The 21,796-nt window shown below is 41.2% G+C and overlaps 1 protein-coding gene and 1 long non-coding RNA gene across 4 annotated transcripts in view; one reads left to right on the top strand and one right to left on the bottom strand.

The window, feature by feature from the left end:
* The window catches only part of kcnma1a (potassium large conductance calcium-activated channel, subfamily M, alpha member 1a), a 151,594-nt gene that overhangs the window by 6,887 nt on the left and 122,911 nt on the right, over positions 1 to 21,796 (bottom strand). For all 3 annotated transcript variants that reach the window (XM_046070606.1, XM_046070605.1, XM_046070607.1), the window contains 9 exons: positions 17,801 to 17,894; positions 12,759 to 12,885; positions 11,302 to 11,526; positions 10,529 to 10,721; positions 7,294 to 7,407; positions 3,855 to 3,985; positions 1,729 to 1,923; positions 1,156 to 1,274; positions 111 to 335 (listed from right to left, as the gene is read on the bottom strand). In XM_046070606.1, coding sequence (XP_045926562.1) covers positions 111 to 335; positions 1,156 to 1,274; positions 1,729 to 1,923; positions 3,855 to 3,985; positions 7,294 to 7,407; positions 10,529 to 10,721; positions 11,302 to 11,526; positions 12,759 to 12,885; positions 17,801 to 17,894 — 1,423 coding nt within the window. The remainder of the gene's footprint in view (positions 1 to 110; positions 336 to 1,155; positions 1,275 to 1,728; positions 1,924 to 3,854; positions 3,986 to 7,293; positions 7,408 to 10,528; positions 10,722 to 11,301; positions 11,527 to 12,758; positions 12,886 to 17,800; positions 17,895 to 21,796) is intronic.
* The window catches only part of LOC123984027, a 26,396-nt gene continuing 17,732 nt past the window's right edge, over positions 13,133 to 21,796 (top strand). The window contains exons 1-2 of the long non-coding RNA XR_006828351.1: positions 13,133 to 13,180; positions 14,949 to 15,233. This is a non-coding gene — a long non-coding RNA (uncharacterized LOC123984027). The remainder of the gene's footprint in view (positions 13,181 to 14,948; positions 15,234 to 21,796) is intronic.

Genomic DNA, 21,796 nt, shown 5'->3' with positions numbered 1-21,796 from the left:
ACACGCACACACACACACACACACACACAAGCACACCTATAATATGCAGGTCAGGTATAAAACACTAAACATGCAGACTAAAACTCTACAGGACATGTGAGTGCACATACTTCTGTTTGTCGCGGGCCTCCCGGGTCTTACTGCTGCGGTTCTGCCGGTTGGAGGGAGGGATGGAGTGGACGGAGGATCTCTTTTTGCTGGAGGAATGGGAGGAGTGGGAAGAGTGGGACAAGCTTGTCCGGGACTGGCCTGCGTTGTGGTCAAACTGCATGAGGCAGAAGATCAGGTCTGTGGGCACGAGCTCAAACTCATACGGTGGGTTCGTGATCACATATCTGGCCAGAAAACAAATGTTAGAAAAGATGAAACTTTCATGATCCTCATGGGGCAACACTAAATAGTGAAGGGTACATCAAAGAAAGAAAGGCATATATTGGCTTTACTTTGTTATTAGCATTTGAAGGAGCGATATGGGTGAATGGTTGAGAAAAACATTATCAAAACTTTATGATGTGTAAAATTGTATGCTTTGTAATAAAAGGACTTAATGTATGACTAAGAATTTGATTTATATTAGCATACATCATACATCATCAATTATGTAGCATAATTAAAGCAAGAAATTAGAAAATAGAAAATATACTGTAATGTACTGTAATGTTCCATGTACAAATTAGAGGATTTTGACTATTAAGAACAGCATATAAAAAACATTGCATATACATATAATGGAAATTAACATAATTAAAAAGAGGCAATGTCATGTATATTACATAAATAATGTGTGCAGGAGACATACTATATATCTATTTAGCAAGGCATAATTATGTTTAATAGTCAAGAACAATTCTCCACCTTATTAGACGGCTTTGAGCAATATCTACTCATTATACAGATTATTGTCAGTCTTGTATTTTATTCTATTTTATATTTTTATATTTCATTTAGTCTAGTTTAGTTTTTGTGTGCACTTTGGCCCTGTAATTGTACTTGGGTCTCATCTACTTCATTTATTGCTGTGATTTATGTGAAGTAGCTGGTGTAACACTGCAATTATTTCTTGGGATTAATAAAGCACTCCCTCAATAACCCTAATTGCTACTTTTATGACATCAAAATATTAATTTTGACACAGAATGAAGGCAGAAATTGTACCGTTTTGTACACCCGCTTGGTGCATTGAGATGAGCGTCTCTTAATCTGTAGATTCCAAAACACAGCATGTTGTACGTCTTCAATGCTTTACAGAACAAATCCCCGTAGCAGCCGCCATCCTGATAAGCAACAGAACAAAGGCACCATCAGTGAGTGGTGGGTCAGCCTGATGAACTGGATCAGTGATCGTAAATGTAATTCTATGTAAAGTTGTTGTGAAAATTCAACGTTCTGCATTGCTGTTGGCAGTGCAGACTGTAACAATGAGCAATGTTAAATGTAAAATTATGCCATAATTCATCCAAGAACAAACAACATTGCTTCAGCATTGGAAGTTCTCTAAAACAACAAAAAAACCTGTAAAAACAATGCTGGAGCCAATTAAACTTGGAATTTCCCTTGGTGGTATCCATTGTTCTCTTTAAAACCCTCTTCTCTCTCCGCCCACTAAGGCCTGCTTTGCGTGAACACTGTTCTTCACATCGGATTAAGGACTGCAAGGAGCGGAGGCGGCCAGATGTGTGCTGCTGGGTAGTGCCAAAACGTGTCATCTCTACTTAAACATCCACTTACCCCCAAGTCGGCAAATGGCCCATCGTAGAGGGCTAGCTGGGCGACGCGACACCTGTCTCTATTGGCCAGTGTCTGCGGTGTGCTGTAGCCTCCTCTGAGAGCATTCTCCTCAGCCAACAGGCCCTCCAGCTCTGGTGTGGCTCCCCCTGTGACCAGTGTCCGAATCAGCGTGAGGATGTTATCATTGAAGTATGTCTGGGGAGAGGAGAGAGGGGATATCTGTAAGCAGATGCCATTAGAGTCACAAGTACACAGGTGGCAGATGTGGGATAAAGCAAGCACAGCCCTGTTATGTCGACCCTCAAACCTCCGCCTGTCTTTTCACAAAGAAATGAGTGAGGAAAAAGATTACAGAGGTCTTGTGTGTCACCTACATATTTTCTTATAAACTCATGCTCAAGATATTTTTTTTTTGTAAACTGGGTAAACAAGCCTCATAAAGTAAAGGTTTAACATATATACATTTATCAAATTTGAGAGAAACATGGTCAAACTATGACATTTTGATAATCATAGTAGATCAAGTGGGATCATTATGGAAGAGATATAGAAGTATCAGCTTTTTCCCCTAAGCTATCAGACTCTTAAACTCTAATTTATCCTCAACACCGCTCCATTGATTTTAGTTTATTTCTGTTACCATTTTTCATAATTGATTCTTTATTAATGCATATTGTCTGCTATGTAGCAGAAGGGAGTTATAAAACACAATTTAACTCTATAACTTGTTATATTGGGACAGTAAACCTACCTACTTACCTACCTATCATCATGTTAAATAAAACAGGTACTTGAACACAGCACTATTCTTTCCTCTAGGAACACTGTTCTAAACATTGTATGATGTCCGCTTCCCTTCTGAAACAACGATTTGACTGCGCTCTGCGGGTGTCAGGTTCTCTTGTCCTTCAGGCCGATCAGGACCTGTTTTTGCAGAGCGTGAAGATAGCCGATGTCATTCGGCAGCTGGGCCAGAGTGACAGCTCCTCTCCCCGGGCCCCTGACAGGCCTGCAGAGCCTCATGATGGATGAGCACTGTCCATTAGCTGGCTTCACCTCTGACCAGTGCCAGACTACAGCTGACGCCTGCTCTACTCCCTGCTCAGCTCGGCTCCTCACGCCCCTCTAACCCCTCGCTCACTGAGAGGGCTACTGGAATTAAGCCATCACAGCACCAAAGGGAAAACCACAGCTGGTCATGGGAGGGGGGAGAGGAAAAATGAGGTGTAGAGGAGGATTTTTCCGCCCCAACCTTCTCCTTTATCTTATCTCCAGTGCAGCAATGACATTGTCAAAAGATGAAAGACTGTTTCTTTGGCCTGTTACAGCCAAGCTTGTGTCATCGCCATTAAGATAACCTGCAACACTTACTTCGTTAAAACATCCAATGAGGCTCTTCAAAATTGAATTCATAATACCAAAGATGAGGACTGATGCCAACAATTTCCCTTTTGATGTCAGTGGAGCTGGCAGGCATGTGTGATGAATGTACTGTACCGTTACATTTACCAACTTCTGCCTACTTGAAATGCCACAATCAGTATCTACTGAAACTCATTGCTGAATGCACCCCATTTTTCTCTACTGGGGGAGCAGTAGAGAAAATAATCTCTTAGTCTGAGACTATTGTATCTACTTTTTCATGGTAACTACTGATGTGTCTGAAAAATGATTTCTTTTGTTACCATTAACTTGAGTATTTGAAAATAGGTTTCTAATTGAATGAATACAATTGTTTATCAAATTGTAGAGTCACAACCACAAGCAAAAGAAAACATATGAATTCATTACATTCTGGGGTTTATACCTTCTAAAGTTTTCTCAGGTCCATCTTTTAAGTTTGACTCTATTCGAAGTTGCTCACCTCTTTCCCTCATCCTGAAGTTTCTACCAGTGCAACACCATGCAATTGTTACCCAGTGTGCACAGCATCTCTTTGTGTGAAACTTCTCTTTCCTTTCTCTTTTTGAAATTCTGAATATCACTCGATAGTAGCATCCAAACACAGAATAATCAGGAAATGTTAATTATAAAATGTATTGCCAAATGTGAGATTTTGAAAAGCGATTTTGTGGTTTTGAAAAACACTACAGACACAGCGAGTGTATGTGTGCTTGACAACCCACCGCGCTCATCAGGGAGTCAAGTACACTGACAGCGAAGGCGGTGCCGCAGGCGAAGGGCTGAGTGAGGTACAGCTCTGTGTCTGGGTCGTCATCATCATCTTGGTCCAGGAACTGAACGTTTGAGTCGTTCACTGAGAGAGGGGAGAGAGGGAGTTAGAGACGGGCATTGTGAAGAGGCATGAGACAAACACACACACACACAAACACCAACACACCTGAGAGGTCAGAAATATAGAATTCTTCGTTTATAATAAGTTACATTTGGGGAAATTTGGATATACCATGATACTAAAAACACTTACGTCTCAGGTATATAGGTATTGATCCAGGATTTGAGCTTCTAATATAATGTAACATTAGATGTACATTATATTTTGCTTCTACACTACAAGATTAAAAGTAACTTTATTTCTTCTCCAAACAATTGACATGTTTTTGATTGACCCTAAAACACAGTTGAATGAATTACCTTTCAGTCAGGCTAAAAAAATAAATGAAATCTATCTATCCATGTACTGTATAATTGTTTGGAAGGTGAAAAAAGTGTTTTTGACATTTTGGAAATAATTCAGCATTTTGAATATTCAATCTACTGTAAATCACATGCAGGGTGCATTTCATACATTTAGACAAACCACGTCTTAAGGAGAAAATATTTAAGTATATAATGCATACACAGTGATAACCATTGTAGAAGTCCCCAATTATGAATCAATAATACATCTATGCTTTACAACCTCAGTAGCCAAAGTAGCTTGATCTTTTTTTTTTTTTATTACGGCAACACAAAAGTACATATTGTATATATTGTAACAAACAGAGACAGTGACCAGTCTGGACTGTGTAGCATGTATAAGGAATAAAATTATTATTTATAGTCATATATGTATGTCTTGATTTATCTAGTAAACATGGTAAAAGTGAGACTTCAACAATGGCTACTAAGTCACATGAGAAAACCATGCACTTATAAACTCATGCTAAGTTGTACAGAGTTTTCCTTGATGAATGTGTTTGTCACATTATCACCTTTAGAGATATACATCTCAAATATTTACCTTTGCCCTGAAAGTCAAATTAAAGCCAGGTAACAACACACTTTTTTATCTCGTGATTAATAATAATAATACATTAGGTCTGCTAAATGAATTAAATGGCACAGTGTGAATGGAAACTGAACCAAAACTGAAATAACAGAATATTTTTTGTCTCACATACATGGCATAATTGGTAAAATAAAAACGCTAAGTGCTCCCTATGGTGTGTGTATTTTTCCTTGTATTGCTAGCAGCAGTGGGCAGTGAAGGGTCTATGAACCAGCATTGTGCTAAGAAAGATCATCACACAAGTTTTTGTTTGACTCCTCCGATATCTGAGCTTCACAGATATGTTCTGGAGGAGAAAAAAAGAAACTGGAAAATAAATTTTAAAAATAAATAAACAGCTTAAAAGATGGTTTGATCTTAGTTTTTTTTGTTTTTGATATTTGATTTCTTCCCAGGCTTCCTGTGCACTGTGGAACAGAAATGTCAGTCAAAGAGACAAGGGGCTGATGCAAACGGGCCTGGGCCAAAGGAGTGAAGGGGTGGGGGGGTGTGGTTGATGTGTGTGTTTGGAGGAGGAAGGGGGATGAGGGGCGGGGGAAGAGGGTGTTGCTATGAAAACAGCCACAAGGACAGACTGAGCATGATCAAAAGCCTAGTGATGCTCTGCAAACGCAACTGGAGGGGAAAAAAATACCCCAAAAAGAAAAAAAAAGAAATCATTAAAAAAGGGGCCAAAACAAGACAGTCAATTTCAACCAGAACGAAGAATAAAAATGTGTTCAAAGTGAAGCCATGGGAGCAGTAAGGGCCTTGACTGCAGCCAGATAAATCAAGACAAGCTGCTGAGGAGCAGAGCGCGGCGGAGCGAGGGAACGAACGGCAGCAGAGGACAAAGGCTCGGCTTACCCAGCTCTGTTATCATTTGTATGTTGGTTCCACTTTTTTTTTCCTGACTGAGTGGAACCAATGGCAGTAGTTTGCCAGGTTTAGCTAATGGTGATGAGACAGCGCAGGGAGGAGGAGAAATGGTGTCGTTATTGAAACAGTTTCAAAGACTGCAACAAAGGCAATTCGCTATCTCGGCCACTTGTGTCAACTCTGGAATTACTCTGAGACATTCATGGTTGCCCAGTATCTAAAAGTAAAGCACCCTGGATTAGACTGCAAAGTAGATTCAAAGCCAGAGCTGTCAACTGCGTTACACGACTACATCAACAATAAATTATTTCATGGTAAGACAGTGAAAGGGATAAACACGGCCTTATCCGTAAACACACCTACTTTACACGCCACGCAACCAAAATTGATCATGCAACTCAGATGAGGCATGTTTGTATGTTTCAACTTGACTTTAATCTGCTCCTGGCACTGTAAATTGAACATATGACAATGTAATTACTGTATATGGTTCCAGCGAGACATGCAGCCACTCTCTCCTCTGCATGCTCTTACTTCCTCCTTTCACCGAAAGGACAATGTTATCACATCTACTGTTGCTGTAGCTGTGAAATTCGTTAGTTACGAGCAAGCAGAGGCACAACACTCGGAGCGTCTGGCATTTGAGTCCTGGACAGCAACCAATGACTCCAGCATGGATAGCATCTAGTTTTGATGATTACATAGCAGCAGACTAATGGGAGAGGCTCTCTACAGGTAATGGCTGGCCTGGTTACAAGTAACATTAGGTAGCTCCTTTCTCTTTCTGGCCTTTTCTTAGCTGGCCTCATGCTCCATTGCTCCCTAATTGGGTCAGGGGAGACAGAGTAGCCGGTCTCTGCTGCTTTAGAAGGCCCCTCAGAGATCTGAAAGTTTCATGAGTCCCCACCACCAGTGGGAATACAGCCACTGCCATTGTTATTAATAAATGGACCCATTTTGCAACCAAGGCAGTTTTTCCCCCCCTCTACCTTTTCACTCTCTTTCCTCTTACCTTTTTTCCACTCTCCCCCTCTCCATCAGGCTGAGTTTCTCTTGTGCATTAGTTGACAAATTGCAGGAGATGTAGCTATCGTCCTAAAAATCCCCGTCTGACATCCTCAAGTTACAGTGGTCCACATTGTCCTCAGATCAAAGATATTTCCCAGTCCCTGCAGCTAACATTATCACCACTTGACCACCACTTTAAAAGCTAGCCAGATCCAATAATTCACATACGAATATGAACTTGAGTTGGGCAAAGCTACAACACCATGAAAGGGAACAGAAATTCCACACAAAGCAGTCCTAAATCCATTTGACCTTGAATGAGTTGAAATGTTTGTTAGCAGCATGATGCTTAAGTCTTATTATTGCCTCTATATGTGCCTGTGTCTGCGAATGAATAATGAGTTGATCTGAGGTTATTGGGAATGGCATGCAACATTTGCATTTGAGGTCAGTGGGAACAGTTTTACCTAGCTCTGTGATGATGGGGATGTTGGATCCGGTGGTGACAGAAGCCTGACGCACAAAGCCATGTACTGGACTGCTGTCTGGAGATGACCTGTCCATTCCAGGAGGCGTGAAACCTGAACACCACATACAGATTCACAGAAATCAGCAAAAAACATAACAGGGTGGCATTTAGAGATCTGAACATAAAAGTATTGCATTTTCTTCTAGGTTAACAAAAATACAGTTCAAGCAAAAACCTACACGTCTCATAAGTGTTTTACTACAGATGTATCATAAGGACGCGACCTGGAACTCAACACCATTATATAAAGTGCATGTCAGCTCACTCAGCAGTTGTTGATGTTTGCTTTCTGTGTCATTCAAATGTGTGGATTGACAGTAAAACAAGGAAGAAGGAAAAGAAGGCTAAGTGAACAAGGCACCTGCCTAGAAATTGAAATATGGATACTGTGCTTTTAGGGGTCAGCTAAGACATATTTAGCATTCACATCTCTCCATCAACGGGCAGACATAAATTTTATATGTTGTTCATTTTGTTACAATAAAATTGGTGAAGTGGATCCTGAAAACCTTTTATCGGAAATGGCGTGGCTGAGAACCATGAAATACAAGTGCAAGTGACAAGAGTATGAATTCACATGACTTCACATTTTTGCATTTCCTCAAAGTGACAAGTAAACACCTTAAATCTGTAATGCTATATGCATAATGCATCAACTGTGTTTTGACATCCATCATTTAGTGCTGACTACAGCAAAATGCCAGCTTATAGTGCCACCACCAAAGAAACCTAATGCAGGGAATATATTCAGGTCACAAAGTTTTAAAAGGATTGCAGATTCTCTATGGATGTGTGTGTGTGTGTGTGTGTGTGTGTGTGTGTGTGTGTGTGTGTGTGTGTGTGTGTGTGTGTGTGTGTGTGTGTGCCTTTCCTGTCAAGAAACTCAATGAGCTGCTTACATTACAAAAGAGATCTCCCAGCCCTTTGCAATAGAAAAGACACCAAATAGTTTAGTACACAGCAGGAAGCACACACTGAACTGAAGCATGGATAATCATAACTCTTGTTATACCAATTATTGAACTTGGAAATAGCAGAGGTTTGACATTTTGAGTCAACCAGGGAGCACAAGCTCAGACTGTGCGAACATCATTTTGTCGATGTCCATAAAGGATGATGTTTACTCCACTGGAGAGTGACGGCAAGTTTTAGGATACTGCCTCTAAAACACTGCTCGTATTGTATCATAGCGAACATGAAGACAGTACAGAGCTGTAGAAGAACAGCTTCCGTTCCATGTACAGCAGAAAGCGATTGTTGGTGTACATGAGGCCTGCTGCTGAGCTGCTTTCAAAACCTGTTAGGTTACAAACAGCTCAAAAGTTGTTGGTGGTGAGCTCCAAACAGAGAGCTGTATGTCTTCCTAAGACGGAGCCAGAGTACTGCAACGTCAGAAGAGCTCAAATGTGTTTATCTCCCTGAACATAGTTCTTCTAAAATTTTATAAATGAAAGAAATTTATTCTTCCATGAAACATTCACATCTGACACATAAAATACTCTTGTAAGTATCTATTTATACAATTAAATCTTAAGACTGTGTGCAAAAAATATAACAGTTATACTGCCTGAATCCTCTTCATTTAGAAAAGATTTCATAATCGGTATATGCCTGTACTGTTACATTTTGGCAATTAATGGATGATTTCCTGATTGCCTCAAATAGGGAAGTCAGAGTTTGAAAACCAGGCTGATCAAGCACACTGTCTCTTCTTCTGGCGGTTTGTTGGTATTGTGAGGCTGTAACCTCGTCTGTTCAGCTACAACGTACAATAGACTGCAAGTGAGATCTGGGTTACATACCCCCTCATCCCTGTAACCCCCCGGGCACAGCTATTCTCTGTGGTTGACTACATGCTACAGCAGCTGTGAGAAGCTCTCCCCCAGGAAAGTGCATGTTTATTTATTCATTTGCACCTTCTTGTTTTAAATTCCACAGACAGTGTCTGAATGGGAGCATCGCTAGGAGGAAGGAATCCCCAAAGCAATACCTATGATACAATAACAGCGTCTGGGCTATGTGTGTGCGTTTCCTTGTGTATGCATGATTGCATGTCACTTTGGTGTGTATGTGTGTTTTCTAAAGTGAAGTATTTATCACTGAAATGGGTGGTTGATGTAAGACCCAATTATTGATGACAATAGGCTCCATCCATCGACCCTGTGAGAGGATACAGGCTAGTGGGCTTCCATATTGAGGTGGCTTTCTGTGAATACTACTACCCAGAGCGGCGTGCTCTAAGATTTACCCCTGCTTATTGTTCCTCGGTGGCACTGCTATCGACAGCACATCACTCACTCAAGGCTGGAGAAATAACAGCATTGGCATTCACCTAAAACATGTGGAAGTGCTCTGCACTAAAAAATAATGGCCTCTTGGACCTTCAACTTTGATTTGTATTTACAACAGTCACTGTGGTGGCACTAAATAGTACTGAGCTCAAGGCATGTCATGCCTTTCGAGCTAATCATAAACTGAGGATTACCTGTTTGGGGATGTGCGAGGATAGATTGCTTTGGCATGGATGTCTGTGTGTGTGTTGTTTGTGCAAACCCACGTGTACGCGCATTCCAACACGAAGGTGCATGCGTTCATGTGTCGCTGTTTTGTTGTGACTAATGAGGAGCAGCTGAATTGGCCTGCCTGGTGATTTGTACTAGCTGCTTAATGATGATGAGGCCTGATGGGATGCCAGGTTCATGTGTTTGTCTGCAAACATCAACAATCTGTTCCAGACGATCTGCCAGACACCAGATCAGGGGGAACAACATCAAGTGACACAGTCATGTTGATTACATCATTAAAAAATATTATCAAGGAGGTTTAGCAGCATGTAATTACCAGGGACAATGAAATCATCAGAAAAATGATGTGGCGCAAACCCTCTTCAAGGGCTTGATGAAGCAATCAACAGAATGTTTTGTGTGTGTACTTCTTCAGGAGTTACAGTAAAGTCAGTTCATACATGCCACTTATAACAAACTTGTGGAGTGTATCAATTAAGAGCTCTTAGCAGACTCTGTGCTTGACAAACTACATCCGTCCCTCCTGTGTGGCCTTCTCATTCACCCTCAAATCTTTTCCTCTCTTCTTTGACTACTGTCTTTCCTCCCTGCCATAACCTGTCCCCTTTGGGCAGCAGTGCACATGGAGTCTAATAGGACGCTCCTTACCTTGGGAATTAGCCTGTAAGACCCCAATGCTGTCATCAAACTGCATAGATTTGATGTTGAGTGATGCCAAGATGCATTCCTTATCCTGCAGTGAGGCATCTTCGATATTGTTCTGATTGGCTGACAGTATTACGCACATGTCGCAGAGGTTGATGTTGACAGCCCTTAAATCTGCCCGACTTAATGGTGTACCCTTCAGGGTGAGGAGAACAGAGAGAAAAAGCACGACAGAGACACAGAAAGGGAGAGAGAGAGAGAGAGAGCAAAATGCAGAGAACAGACAGAGGGGGAGAGAAAAACAAATTTAAGAAGTGAGCGGAGTGGAGCTTTGGGAAATTAGTTAACAAGTATTCTTGTTTTGAGGCGTTGACATTCCACTGATCTAACTGGGCATTGGAGAATCAGAGACATGGACTAATCTAAAGGCTAGCTTGTGCTGAGGGCTGTGTTTGGGATTCTCCTCTGATCATCAGTCAAGCCAGGCCTAACAAGCTCTAAGGCAGGCAAGCCACGCCATCTGTGATGGGCGCTGCAGCTACAACACACATAAACTCCATTTTAGATATATGCGGCATGTGTCACCGCTCTGGACGAGGGGGGTTGTCCACGCTCTCATGGAGTGATCATTCAATTGAGTAATGTATGATCAAATTAAACTGACAATCCCTCACAGGATTTCAGTGTGCATGTAACTCAAAATGTCAATGCCTCGTTAGTTGAACAGAGATTCTGGTTTAAATGTGTCTCCTATGGCGGTGAACTGGTACACTCACAGGTAAGATGGAGACCTTGGGGAAGTTGTGTAAAGTCTCCCACTCTCTCCGCAGGTAATCCAGCGAGCCCACAAAAACTATAGGCTTTAGCTCGTGGTAATGGAAGTTGCTGGCTCTTAAAGGCATCACCAAGTTTCGCAGCCCCACTAAAGCGGACGTGACATCCCCAAATATACAGACCACCACATGGCCGCTCAGCACTGTCATGGAGGCTTCACTCCGGGTCTGCAGGGAACAGAGGGAAGGGGGAGAAGAGCAGAGAGCAAGGATGAGAAGGAGTGCAGACAGGGAGAGGCAGAGACACACAGAGACAAACACAGAATTACAGAATAGAAATTAGTGCTGTTAACAGGTTAATGAGCACAAGGTAACAAATTCTAGTTTAAAAAGTGCGTAAAAGTCTTTTATAAACTGTTACAAACCCATATTAAATAGTTTGTTAACCAAGTGTATAGTTGAATTATATATTTAATCCGCCATTAAAGCATTCTACTTACTACTTAAACATAAACAAAAGTTTGGTTAACCACTATTCTGTTTATAAGCAGTTTATTGGATAATCAGAAATATGAATTTCACAGAACAAAAACAAGAACAAAACATGTGTTGTTGTTTTGTCAAAGGGCAGCTGATTCAATCAGGCTGAGAATGCAGTTTGTAAGATTTTAGGCACCCTGTCATAAATCAGAGAGGTACACATAAACAAAGCTCCTCTATTGTATTAAGTTCATGATGAAAAAGAACAACGCAATGACCTGTTTTTAAAATCCGTCGCCTGTCGCACCAGCTTGATGTGCATTCTATTGCAAGTATACATTAAGAACACTTAATGCTACCACCAGTCAGTCTGCTTCCTTGAGAAATGGGGTAAAACTAAGAGGAACAAGGGACCAGTGTTGCAAATTGGCTCATACTTTCAGCTGATTGCCTGATCTGGTGGATTAAACATTTCTGCCAAACACTGATTATCTTTGTATCTAGAACATTTTTGGTGACCCAACCAAGTGAGAACTAACAAGTCTAAGTACAATCTTTAAAGAGCAACAGAGTCCCTAGTATATTGGTCAGACAAAAGCAACAAATATGCTTCAATGCCTTTACTATACTATTTAGGTGGCTGTGTATTCTATTTTACATTATATTTGGAAAAAAATTATACCACAACCTAAATGCTTACAAACTGCCTTGTTGAAACACCTGAACAAACCCATGCGTGGAGTGTTGAAATGCTGTTCACAGATCCTTGGTGGATATATAAAATAAAAACAATAAAACTCACCTTGAAACAACAGAGAGGCAGTGAGAGAAATATCAATACATATTAGTATGTGATTGTGTTACTACAATATTGAGGGGAAACGTTTGCTCCTGAGCATACTTACTTTAACTTCTGTTTTATATTGCATAATCTATTATATTTCAGAGGATTGCAGTTACACAGTTCTTCCCTCACTCACCAGGATGACTTTTTCGATGTCCTTTGATGGGCACCAGTGAAACATCCCTGTCGAGTCATACCTCTTCACGTTCATGTCCATGCTCTCGATTTGCTCATTTCCAGGAATTAGAAGGGGGTCGTGTCGACTGAAAAAACAGAACATTATAGTCATGTTCAGTGTTGGGCAGTTACTGTAATAATATCACTTTTCCCAGTAACTGAGTAGTGTAACTAATTACTTTTCTAAAACAGTATGATAGTAATATTATTACTAGTTACTAAAGCAAGTAACGCTGCGTTACTCGTTACTGAACGCACCATACTTGACGTGAATACACGACTGTGCGGCGGGTCAGACTGTGCTGACTTGTTCATGTCCGCTGATAGCCAAAAAGCTACAGGAAGAATGGAGAACGAGGGAGAGACGTTCTTTCCACATCTGTAAGTAGCTGCTGCCATTATTGTGTCAGTCTGATGCAAAGAACATTGTGGTCTAGTGTAAACCAGCAAAAAGCTTTCCACCGCGAACATTTCTACATCTGATTTACTGAAGCATCTGCTGAAGCAGCACAGCAACGTGAAACTTACAGAAAGAAACTCCGACAGCTAGCCTACTGCCACTGATGCTTGGACTCGTCGGGAAAGAGTAGCTTTAACGTAGCGTTTTGTAACTACTGAATAGGCCTACTGCTCCTATAAACAGGCTACATGTGCAGAAAAACAACTGCTCAAAAGTCGGGATTTACTTGCTTTATTTTTTTATTTCAGCAGCTGGTGTTAAGAAGCGTTAGGCCTATGGTTTGTAAAACCATAGGCCTAACGATACTCTTTGCTGCTGTTGTGACTATGATATTAGTTAAAAAGTCTGGAGAGACTGCTTTGTTTGGGGGTGAAGGGGAGTGGTAGTGAAAGCAGTGTTTCCCATAATTAGCCCCCCCCACACACATTCTGTGGGAAACACAGTAATATAGTAACGTAACTTGTTACTTTTATCACACAGTAATAAGTAAAGTAATAATATTACTTTTTAAGGAGTAATAAGTAACTAGTAATATATTACAATTTCTCAGTTACTTGCCCAACACTGGTTATGTTAGACCATTTCTTGGAATGACTGCAGCCTTGTGGATGAAGTAGTAACATGTAAGAGGCAAAAGACCACCTGGGGTTCTTGAGATCTGCTATTCTATCTATTCAGGCAATATTAGCAATCTTTCCCATTCTCGTAGTGTTCAACTTTCTACTGCACTGCATTCTGTAGGTCCAATACCTCCTCTGTTCCTTCTTGTCCTCAAATGTTACTGACTGAATGGCATGACAACACAAGGCCAATTACCAGCTTTTACCCTCTCTTCCAGTTCCTGACGCCATGCGGTGCAAAGAGTAAAAGTTCCAACAGGCTCCCACTTTAAATATTTCAGGAATTTGCCCAATCACATTTTGCTTTCTCAACTGATGGCCATTAATGTTTCAACAGCATGTCACAACCAAACGGGCTAATCCACAGCAGTGGGCTGCTGAGTTTTATCCGGTGTAACACTGACCATGAAAGGGTTCCTGTCAGTCCTGTTATACCGCCTCTCTTGTTCTTGCACTTATCCTACAAGACGTGTTCTCATAGTTCTTCTAAAGGAAAATTTTGGAGCAGAAAATTTCATCCAAAACACTGAGTCAGGGCAAAATGCAAAACTGTATTGCGGTTCCTCAATAAACATTGCTTGTTTAATAGCAATGCAAATGTAATTAATTTACAATTCAACCCAAACAATGAAATCCTTGGTTAAAACAGCACTATACAGACTGCAAAACACGGAACTGCAGAGAGACACACACTTGAGTAATATGGGAGAAAACATCTCAAGAATTTGACATACATCTCTCTCACTATCACTCTCTCTACCATCTATCAACACTGTAATTCACTGACAAGGCTTTGATGTTGCCTCTTCCTTCAGCCTGCATTTGAGTTGCATACCATCGCAGAAAAAGTAAAATAAAATAAAAAATAAAGCTGTCAATTAGCCTCCTCTCTCTCCACCTCTCATCCCCCTCTTCCCTCTATCAGTTAGTGCAGGTGATAATAACACTGACAGCATTTAGTGTTTTTACACTCAGCCTGAATCTTTCATCCAGAGGCGCGTGTTGCGCCAATCAACTCCACAGAGCCCCCGTCACTTCAATCTGCTCTGCTCTGCTCGCCTCCACACAGGAGCTGACTGGCGCATGCAGGCGGGCTGCCGCTCCAGCTCTCTCTGCCAAGACAGCTATCTTTCACAGAGCTGTCAGCGGTGTGACTGGCAGCCTGTCACTGGCTCTGCACACCTCCTTCTCCCTCTGCCTTCCCTCCGCCTCGGGTTGAACCTACCACAAGACTCGGGGAGAGCAGACATGCCGTCTGTGCCACAGTGCCACGCCCAAGGGATATCAGCTGCGGATGGTACTGTGACATCTTCTACGATTTGATGCGTGTCGTCAGTCATGACCCGTCAAAAAGGTTTGTGGGAATGGTGTTAATGCCAACACAGCAATGCTAAGGATAGGTCAGCTAGGATGCAAACTGTGATTAAATGTCACCCTTAGTGTTCACAAATGTGTAGTGTTCCAAATTAATTCCTGACATATTTATTTTTCTACATTTCATTTTTATTTATTATTTGGAAAGTATATCAATTATTAGAAGTTTCCCTACCAACTATACATTTATTTAGAGTGCCTCGGGTTGCAAAGCAAATATTTTCCCTCTGTGAGATACAGTATTTTATCAGATGCACTGTTATATAGAACACATATTTCCCTTAAAGCATGTCTCACTCCAGTGTCTCACCCCCCCTCTTTCTTCCTCCCTACCTCCCTCCCTCAGTATATATTTCAAACAGAGTTGAGTTATTCCAGTGTATCACTCTGCAGTCACAAACTGGGGATGGGCGTGCTCCCCCAATCCCTCTCTGCCAGACTACGAAAGGCAGCCTCTTGCTTTGAAAATTTTCCCCATCATGCAAACTGACAAAGGCATGCTTTTCAAAAGCCCACAGCCAATCTGTTGATCATTATTTATTTACAAAGGCCTTCAGGCTGCAAGTCCTGTAAAAACCATACTTGATACGTATGCTCACTCTCTTGCTAGCTCTCTACTGTGCTTTCCCCCTCCTTGCTTGTAGAATAAAGTATCCCTAAGGCTACCTCAAACAATCACTTTTCATTGTGCATAAAATCCACCTTGTAAAGCACAACTCTTTAATATATGTGGTGTTATATGTTGACGAGGGCAGCTGTGCGGTGGGGGTGGGGTGGGAGGGGGGCTGTGATGGGTAATTTGATGTTTTGCTGAGGGCTAAGACTTAGAAAAAAAACTACACCTATAACAGAGAACCTGTCATCCCAGTACCCAAGAGCCAGCAGAATACAGAAGCACCCCTAAAGCAGAGAAAACTTTGACATCGCTTTGAAGCGCTTTCAAAACTGAGTAAATAACTTGCAAGAATTATTATCACTGTGAGATCAAAGCATAGATGCATATATTACATGGCAAACAGGGACCATCTTCTAAGCAAAAAAGGAAGAGAAGAAAAGGTTTTGTGCTTTAAGTTAGGCAAACTAAACAGCCTTTTAAACAAGCAGTTAGCTGGAAATGTGCCAATGTCTAGTTGTTTTTGTAGCAGTTTTCTCCCTCTGAGCGAGGGCATCTAAAATGATGCTCTGTTGCAAACTAGACTGAAGGGTATGACTCTGTGTTGGGCTAATGGTTCGGCAAGTGTGAAGACTTATTAAGTGCTTGTTTTGTGGAGAACTGTGGGGGAGGCCAACAAGTACTGGACAAAAACACGCAGGCATGCCAGTGCAGTTGCAGGAATGCTGCCTAAGGGAAGCTGGCAGGACCAATATACAAAGTAAACTACAAGGTAAAATGCTCTACAATGCAATAATAACTAATAATAACTGTATACCAAGTGAAAAAAGACATAAAAATTTAAAGGATAGAAAATAACACTATTTTATGTTATATCTTATATTTGTATATTATGCTTATTTGCAGAAATTAAACAATCTGTGCATATAATGGATGGATCATTTTTCCTTTTGCTTTTAAGATTTAAATTCCATACAAAGAGTTTTTATTTCCAGACAATTCAGATAGGAGGAGTTTCATCTGCAGTACAGCTTTACTGCGTAAATACTAACACTGACAAGTGTGTGTGACAAAAACTACACAGCTCTCTCTTTAGATTTACCTATTGTAAAGTCATAAAGATGACAGCCATAACACTTACTCTCATTAAGAGTGGGGCAGCGTAGCTATGAGTGTTCCTGTCCTCTTAGATCTTCCCCACCATGCCTTTATCCTGCCATTCCAATCTGCACAGCTCGGCCTCCTTGTATTTTCCCCGTTGTCGTGTTGCTAACCCCTCCTCGCAGCCAGAGGAGCACAAAAACCTTTCCCTTTTATCTTTCAAAATCAATTAACAGCAATTTAATTCCCCAGGACAGGATAAAAGGAAGGTAATATTTGAATTCATATTTGATTGTGATGATACATCTCACATATGGCCTTAAGTACCAGAAACAGTACTCACAGGGGTTCCCACAATAGAGGAGTAGCCTGAGGGCAAAGTAACCATGCAGGTCCTTCTGATTGGTTGCTGGTGTCATTAGTGCCAGCATTGTTTAAGGAGCACATGTGGACCAGACCGGAGGAGGTGACAGCTGGGACTTTAAAGCCAGAGGAGTTTTCAAACAGCTCTTCACAGCTGCTTTTCATGACAGAAATATTATTTCAGCTCTGTCATTAACAGTTGACAGCATGCCATCTAAACAGCCAGAGCCTAACAGGGCACTTCTCCTCTCTCTTTCTCTCAGAGTTTCTTACCTCCTTCTTCTGCCACCCCTAATTTGCCCCCTCCCATCCATCCGAACTCTCACCATCTCACCATCAGCAGCATCCGCCTCTGAAGTATTACTCAGACACATCCCTCCATCCCTTCCTCCCTCCCTTCTTCCCTGTATCTGACTTCCTCTCACTCCCCCTTTGAAGGCTGGAAGGAGAACGAAATCAGCGTCTCTTACCTCATCATTTTGGGCGAGCAGTTGGGTGAGTTTCGCATCCCTCCGTTGCGTTGCTTTTTTTTGGGCGAGAGAGTTGATGGATGCTCGTCTTCAACTGCAAACACATGCACAGAATGTCAGAATAGAGACAGATGGTTGGGAATGTGTGCTGGACCTGATATGAAAAAAAAATGCCAACAATCAATCAATCATTGCAAACAAAAAAACTGAACAGAAGAAAAAGAAAGGAAAATTAATAATTCAGCGTCAAATTGAGAAAATATAGAGAAAGCATTAGTAACAGACAATGGTAAATCTGAGAAAGGCAGGAGAAAACCAAAAAAAACAAACAATTAACAATCTGAAAATGTTACGGAAGGCTCATATCCCAAACCCCCATATTTTGGCTCTTCTAAGGTGCACTGTTACAGGGCCTTCAGTAATACACTACTGCATCTGTTCGGTACACCTGCTAAATTGTGCAGATGGTTGGACCTCTAGCAGTCTGCATCAGAGTGACCATGCTTACCTACGATATTAATTGCCATGTGATGGTACAGATTGTCATTGTCAGTGGGGCACGGGCAAAAGCAATGACAATGAGATAAATAAAGGTTATGGAGATGGATCCTTAGTGGGTAGTTCATTTAGATTTTTAGTAAAACTATCTGAACCCCACCCCATCACTGCAGTTCTATCTAAAGCCCACAATGGCTCTTCTATAGTATACCTCCACGCCAAGAGAGCATTAAGCACTCAACACACATCATGAAGGACATGGCACACTAACAGTGTATGAATTAGTGTGAACTATGAATATTGAAAGCCTCTAGTAAATACACATCATCCTCCAGTGGAAGAAGGTCAGGGCTAGGTGTAAAAGTTTAAAAGAAAAAGAAATTATCTATGTAAGATTAAACAGTCCTGTTTTTGTTATTAAAATTAGTTTCATTTTATTTAAACTCAGCTTCCTCTCATCTACGCTTTTCTGTGTTGAGAAATATCGGGGAGAAAAAAAGACTATTTTTTAAACTTTGCTTGATTCACAGTCAGACAGAGAGGTCAAGTAAGAGAAGCCAGAGTGAGGCCAGGCCCAGTCGTCTGAAGATTTCAGTCAAGCTAACAGTAGTCTGATCTTCACCACTGTCTGTGAGTTTGAAGAGCTTTCACACAGGCACCCAGATACTCTTATCCACTCTGCACTCTCCCAGTGCAAATGCCAAGTGCACCATCACTTCAAACCCGTATTAGTCCTTTGGTTAGAAATCAATAACACAGCATGATATTAGTTCAAATCAATGTGCACGCTGCAAGCTGTGAATATTCCAAGCATGTGGAAATTCATTATTGTCTGAGCACTCATCCTAGGCTGTCACCTAATTCTGCTAATAAAAGATAAGAAATATGACTTTGCCTTCTAATAAAATGTCATTCTCTGACATTTCCTTTATGCAATTGGGCATTCGGAATAGCTAATATCACAAGCACTTTCCACTTTACAAATAATTCTCTCTCTAATGTACTTTGAAAATACCACATCAGAAAATATGCATTCCTTGCCATATTGTTTGACACACTCCTCTTGGTTTAAACTTAATTTGCTAACAGTAAAAGCATAACACTTTTCACTTAGACCCACGACAATAAAAATTAAATGCTTTCCAGCCACTGGGTAATAAAGACTTTCACTGTAAATTATTAAAATTTATATTCCAGCTCCCAAAGGTCAGTATCCTCAGAGCGCACAACTCCTGTAACATTTCAGACAATAAATACTGATAAGCAACTATTTTGTGTCAATTCTATATTAATGTTTAAGCACTCCTCAGTTTGGAAGTTCCCCCCAATGTTGACAGTAGCAGCCACTGCACTAGCAGGCAAATCTGTGCAAAGCAGCAGGAGCAACAACAGCAGCAGCTGAGGCAAAGTGAACCGTCATGCAGCAAACAAGACAAAATGAAGGAACGGGACAGGCAGGGTTACTGGCTGATGCATCCCGCTAAGGGGGCAACCTACAGTGCCTACTGTGACTGAGCAGCATGGCATTACTGGGGTGGTAGCGGTATTTCACCGGCAGACTGCGGGCCCGGTTCAGCCGACTCTCAGCCAGGGATCTGCCCATCACGTCTCCTGGACCTGAGATACTGAGGCGCAGTTTCGAGGGGTCAGGCCCAGGCCCCAGCCCCATGGGGAGCAGACTTCCTTTACGGTTATTAACGAGGGGAATGTTGATTGTGCCCGGGTTGACCACGGGGTCCTGGTTGGGGTGCAGGTTGTTGGGAGGGAATGCATTTGAGGTGATGGAGGTGGAGGAGTTGCTGGTGGTTTTAACCGAAGGGTTTTGAAAAGAAGGTCTAACTTCATCCATTACTGTCAAACAATGGAGAATAAAAAGTATGAGACAGCCTGTGTTAATGCTCATAAATTAGTTAGTGATTAAGCTACAGTGTTAAACTGTAGAAAATTAACTAGTGTTATTTTTGTGTTTTTATTATGAAATTGTTTTATCAGAGAAAAATCTCAAAATTTATCATTTTACTGTAGGATGTTAACAAGCCAATAGGTAACTAAGAAAGAGATTCCCTAACTTGAAATAAATGTGATAATGAATTAATTACTCAACCCATAGATCAAACAATTGTTTCTGTGAAAAAGATTGCAATTTCAAAGTAATTTCGGAAAGCCAAAAATCCATGCCATAAAAGCAGGAATCATTTATCTAAAACTGGTGTTGAAACTTTTATTCAACATCTTATCTATTTGGCACAACTGAACTCCAACTGAAATGTTCCCAGCGACATTTGCTTTGCATTTGTGACAAACATGAATTAATAAGAAGTCTCTCGGTTTTATTTCTCTGTTACGCTACACTTTCTGGTAGAACAAAGCAGAAACACGGCTTGGCTAAAGCCAGTCAAATTCAATTAGAAATTGTGTCATTTCAAGTATAATGTGTAGTACATAGTACTTTCATTTCAACAAATATGAAACTATAATTTATAATTTATAATATTACTATTTCAAAAACTTTTTATCATTAAACATTTAAAGGATTCATTTTGGATTATGTATAGAAATGTGGTTTGCGGTCATTCTATTCTCAAACAGGACATTTACATGCTGGTTTTTACTTAGACTTCTTTAACTTTGACAGTCATCACAGTATAAACCTGCTGAACCTCTGAAATGAGAATAAATAGGCTACTCTCTGCATTTAGTCATGGACCTACACCTGATGTTCACCCAGCCATCCCACCACACACACACACACACACACACACACAGACACACACACACACACACACACACACACACACTATACAACTTAGGCTGCAGAGTCAACCCGTATGTTTGTATATATTGAAGGGGTTGTAAAGTTGAATGGGAGAGGTGGAGTCCTTTTCCTCTCTTTTGTAGAAGGGTGGTTGGTTGGTTGTTTGGAGGAGAGAGCATGCTTGGGTGGCCCCGGGCGATAAACAGACGTTTATCCCAGCCGTCAGCTGCCTCCTTGATTTACGGGGCGCCACCGATAGCTCCTGGATTCATCTGGCCCTTGTCAAACACGTGCAGCGTTAGAGAGCGCTCACCCACCCTGGCAGGTCCACTGTGCATCCTGAACAACCCAGACGGCAACTGTCCCTTCCTGAAATGCTAATCACATGATGGTACTGTCCAGCATGCAAGCCTTATCAGATCGCCGTGACCCAATGTAAACTGGATGATGAGGCAGAGGAATAGCAACTGAAAATGTTTATTTTTGTAGGCATATGTGAGCCAAGCTGGCTTTACCTCTACTGGGTTTGCTGCATGAGCAAGCTTTGTTCTTTATCTGCATTGCAACTGCATGAAAAAGCTTGTTTATGCCATGCACTGTTGTTTTGCTACTGTTAAATATGAGAATAAATCTGATAATATGGCTGCTGCAATTCCATGTTGTTCTTCTAAGAGAGCCACTATTTCAAAGAAGAAAGAAAAAAAATCTTCAATATCCATATGCTTAAGAAGAACAAATACATT

This window comes from Micropterus dolomieu, linkage group LG15, assembly GCF_021292245.1.
Source record: "Micropterus dolomieu isolate WLL.071019.BEF.003 ecotype Adirondacks linkage group LG15, ASM2129224v1, whole genome shotgun sequence".
In the NCBI taxonomy this organism is placed as follows: Eukaryota; Metazoa; Chordata; class Actinopteri; order Centrarchiformes; family Centrarchidae; genus Micropterus; species Micropterus dolomieu.
Note: the sequence above shows the minus strand (reverse complement) of the source record. Positions and strands in the feature narration are given on the sequence as shown.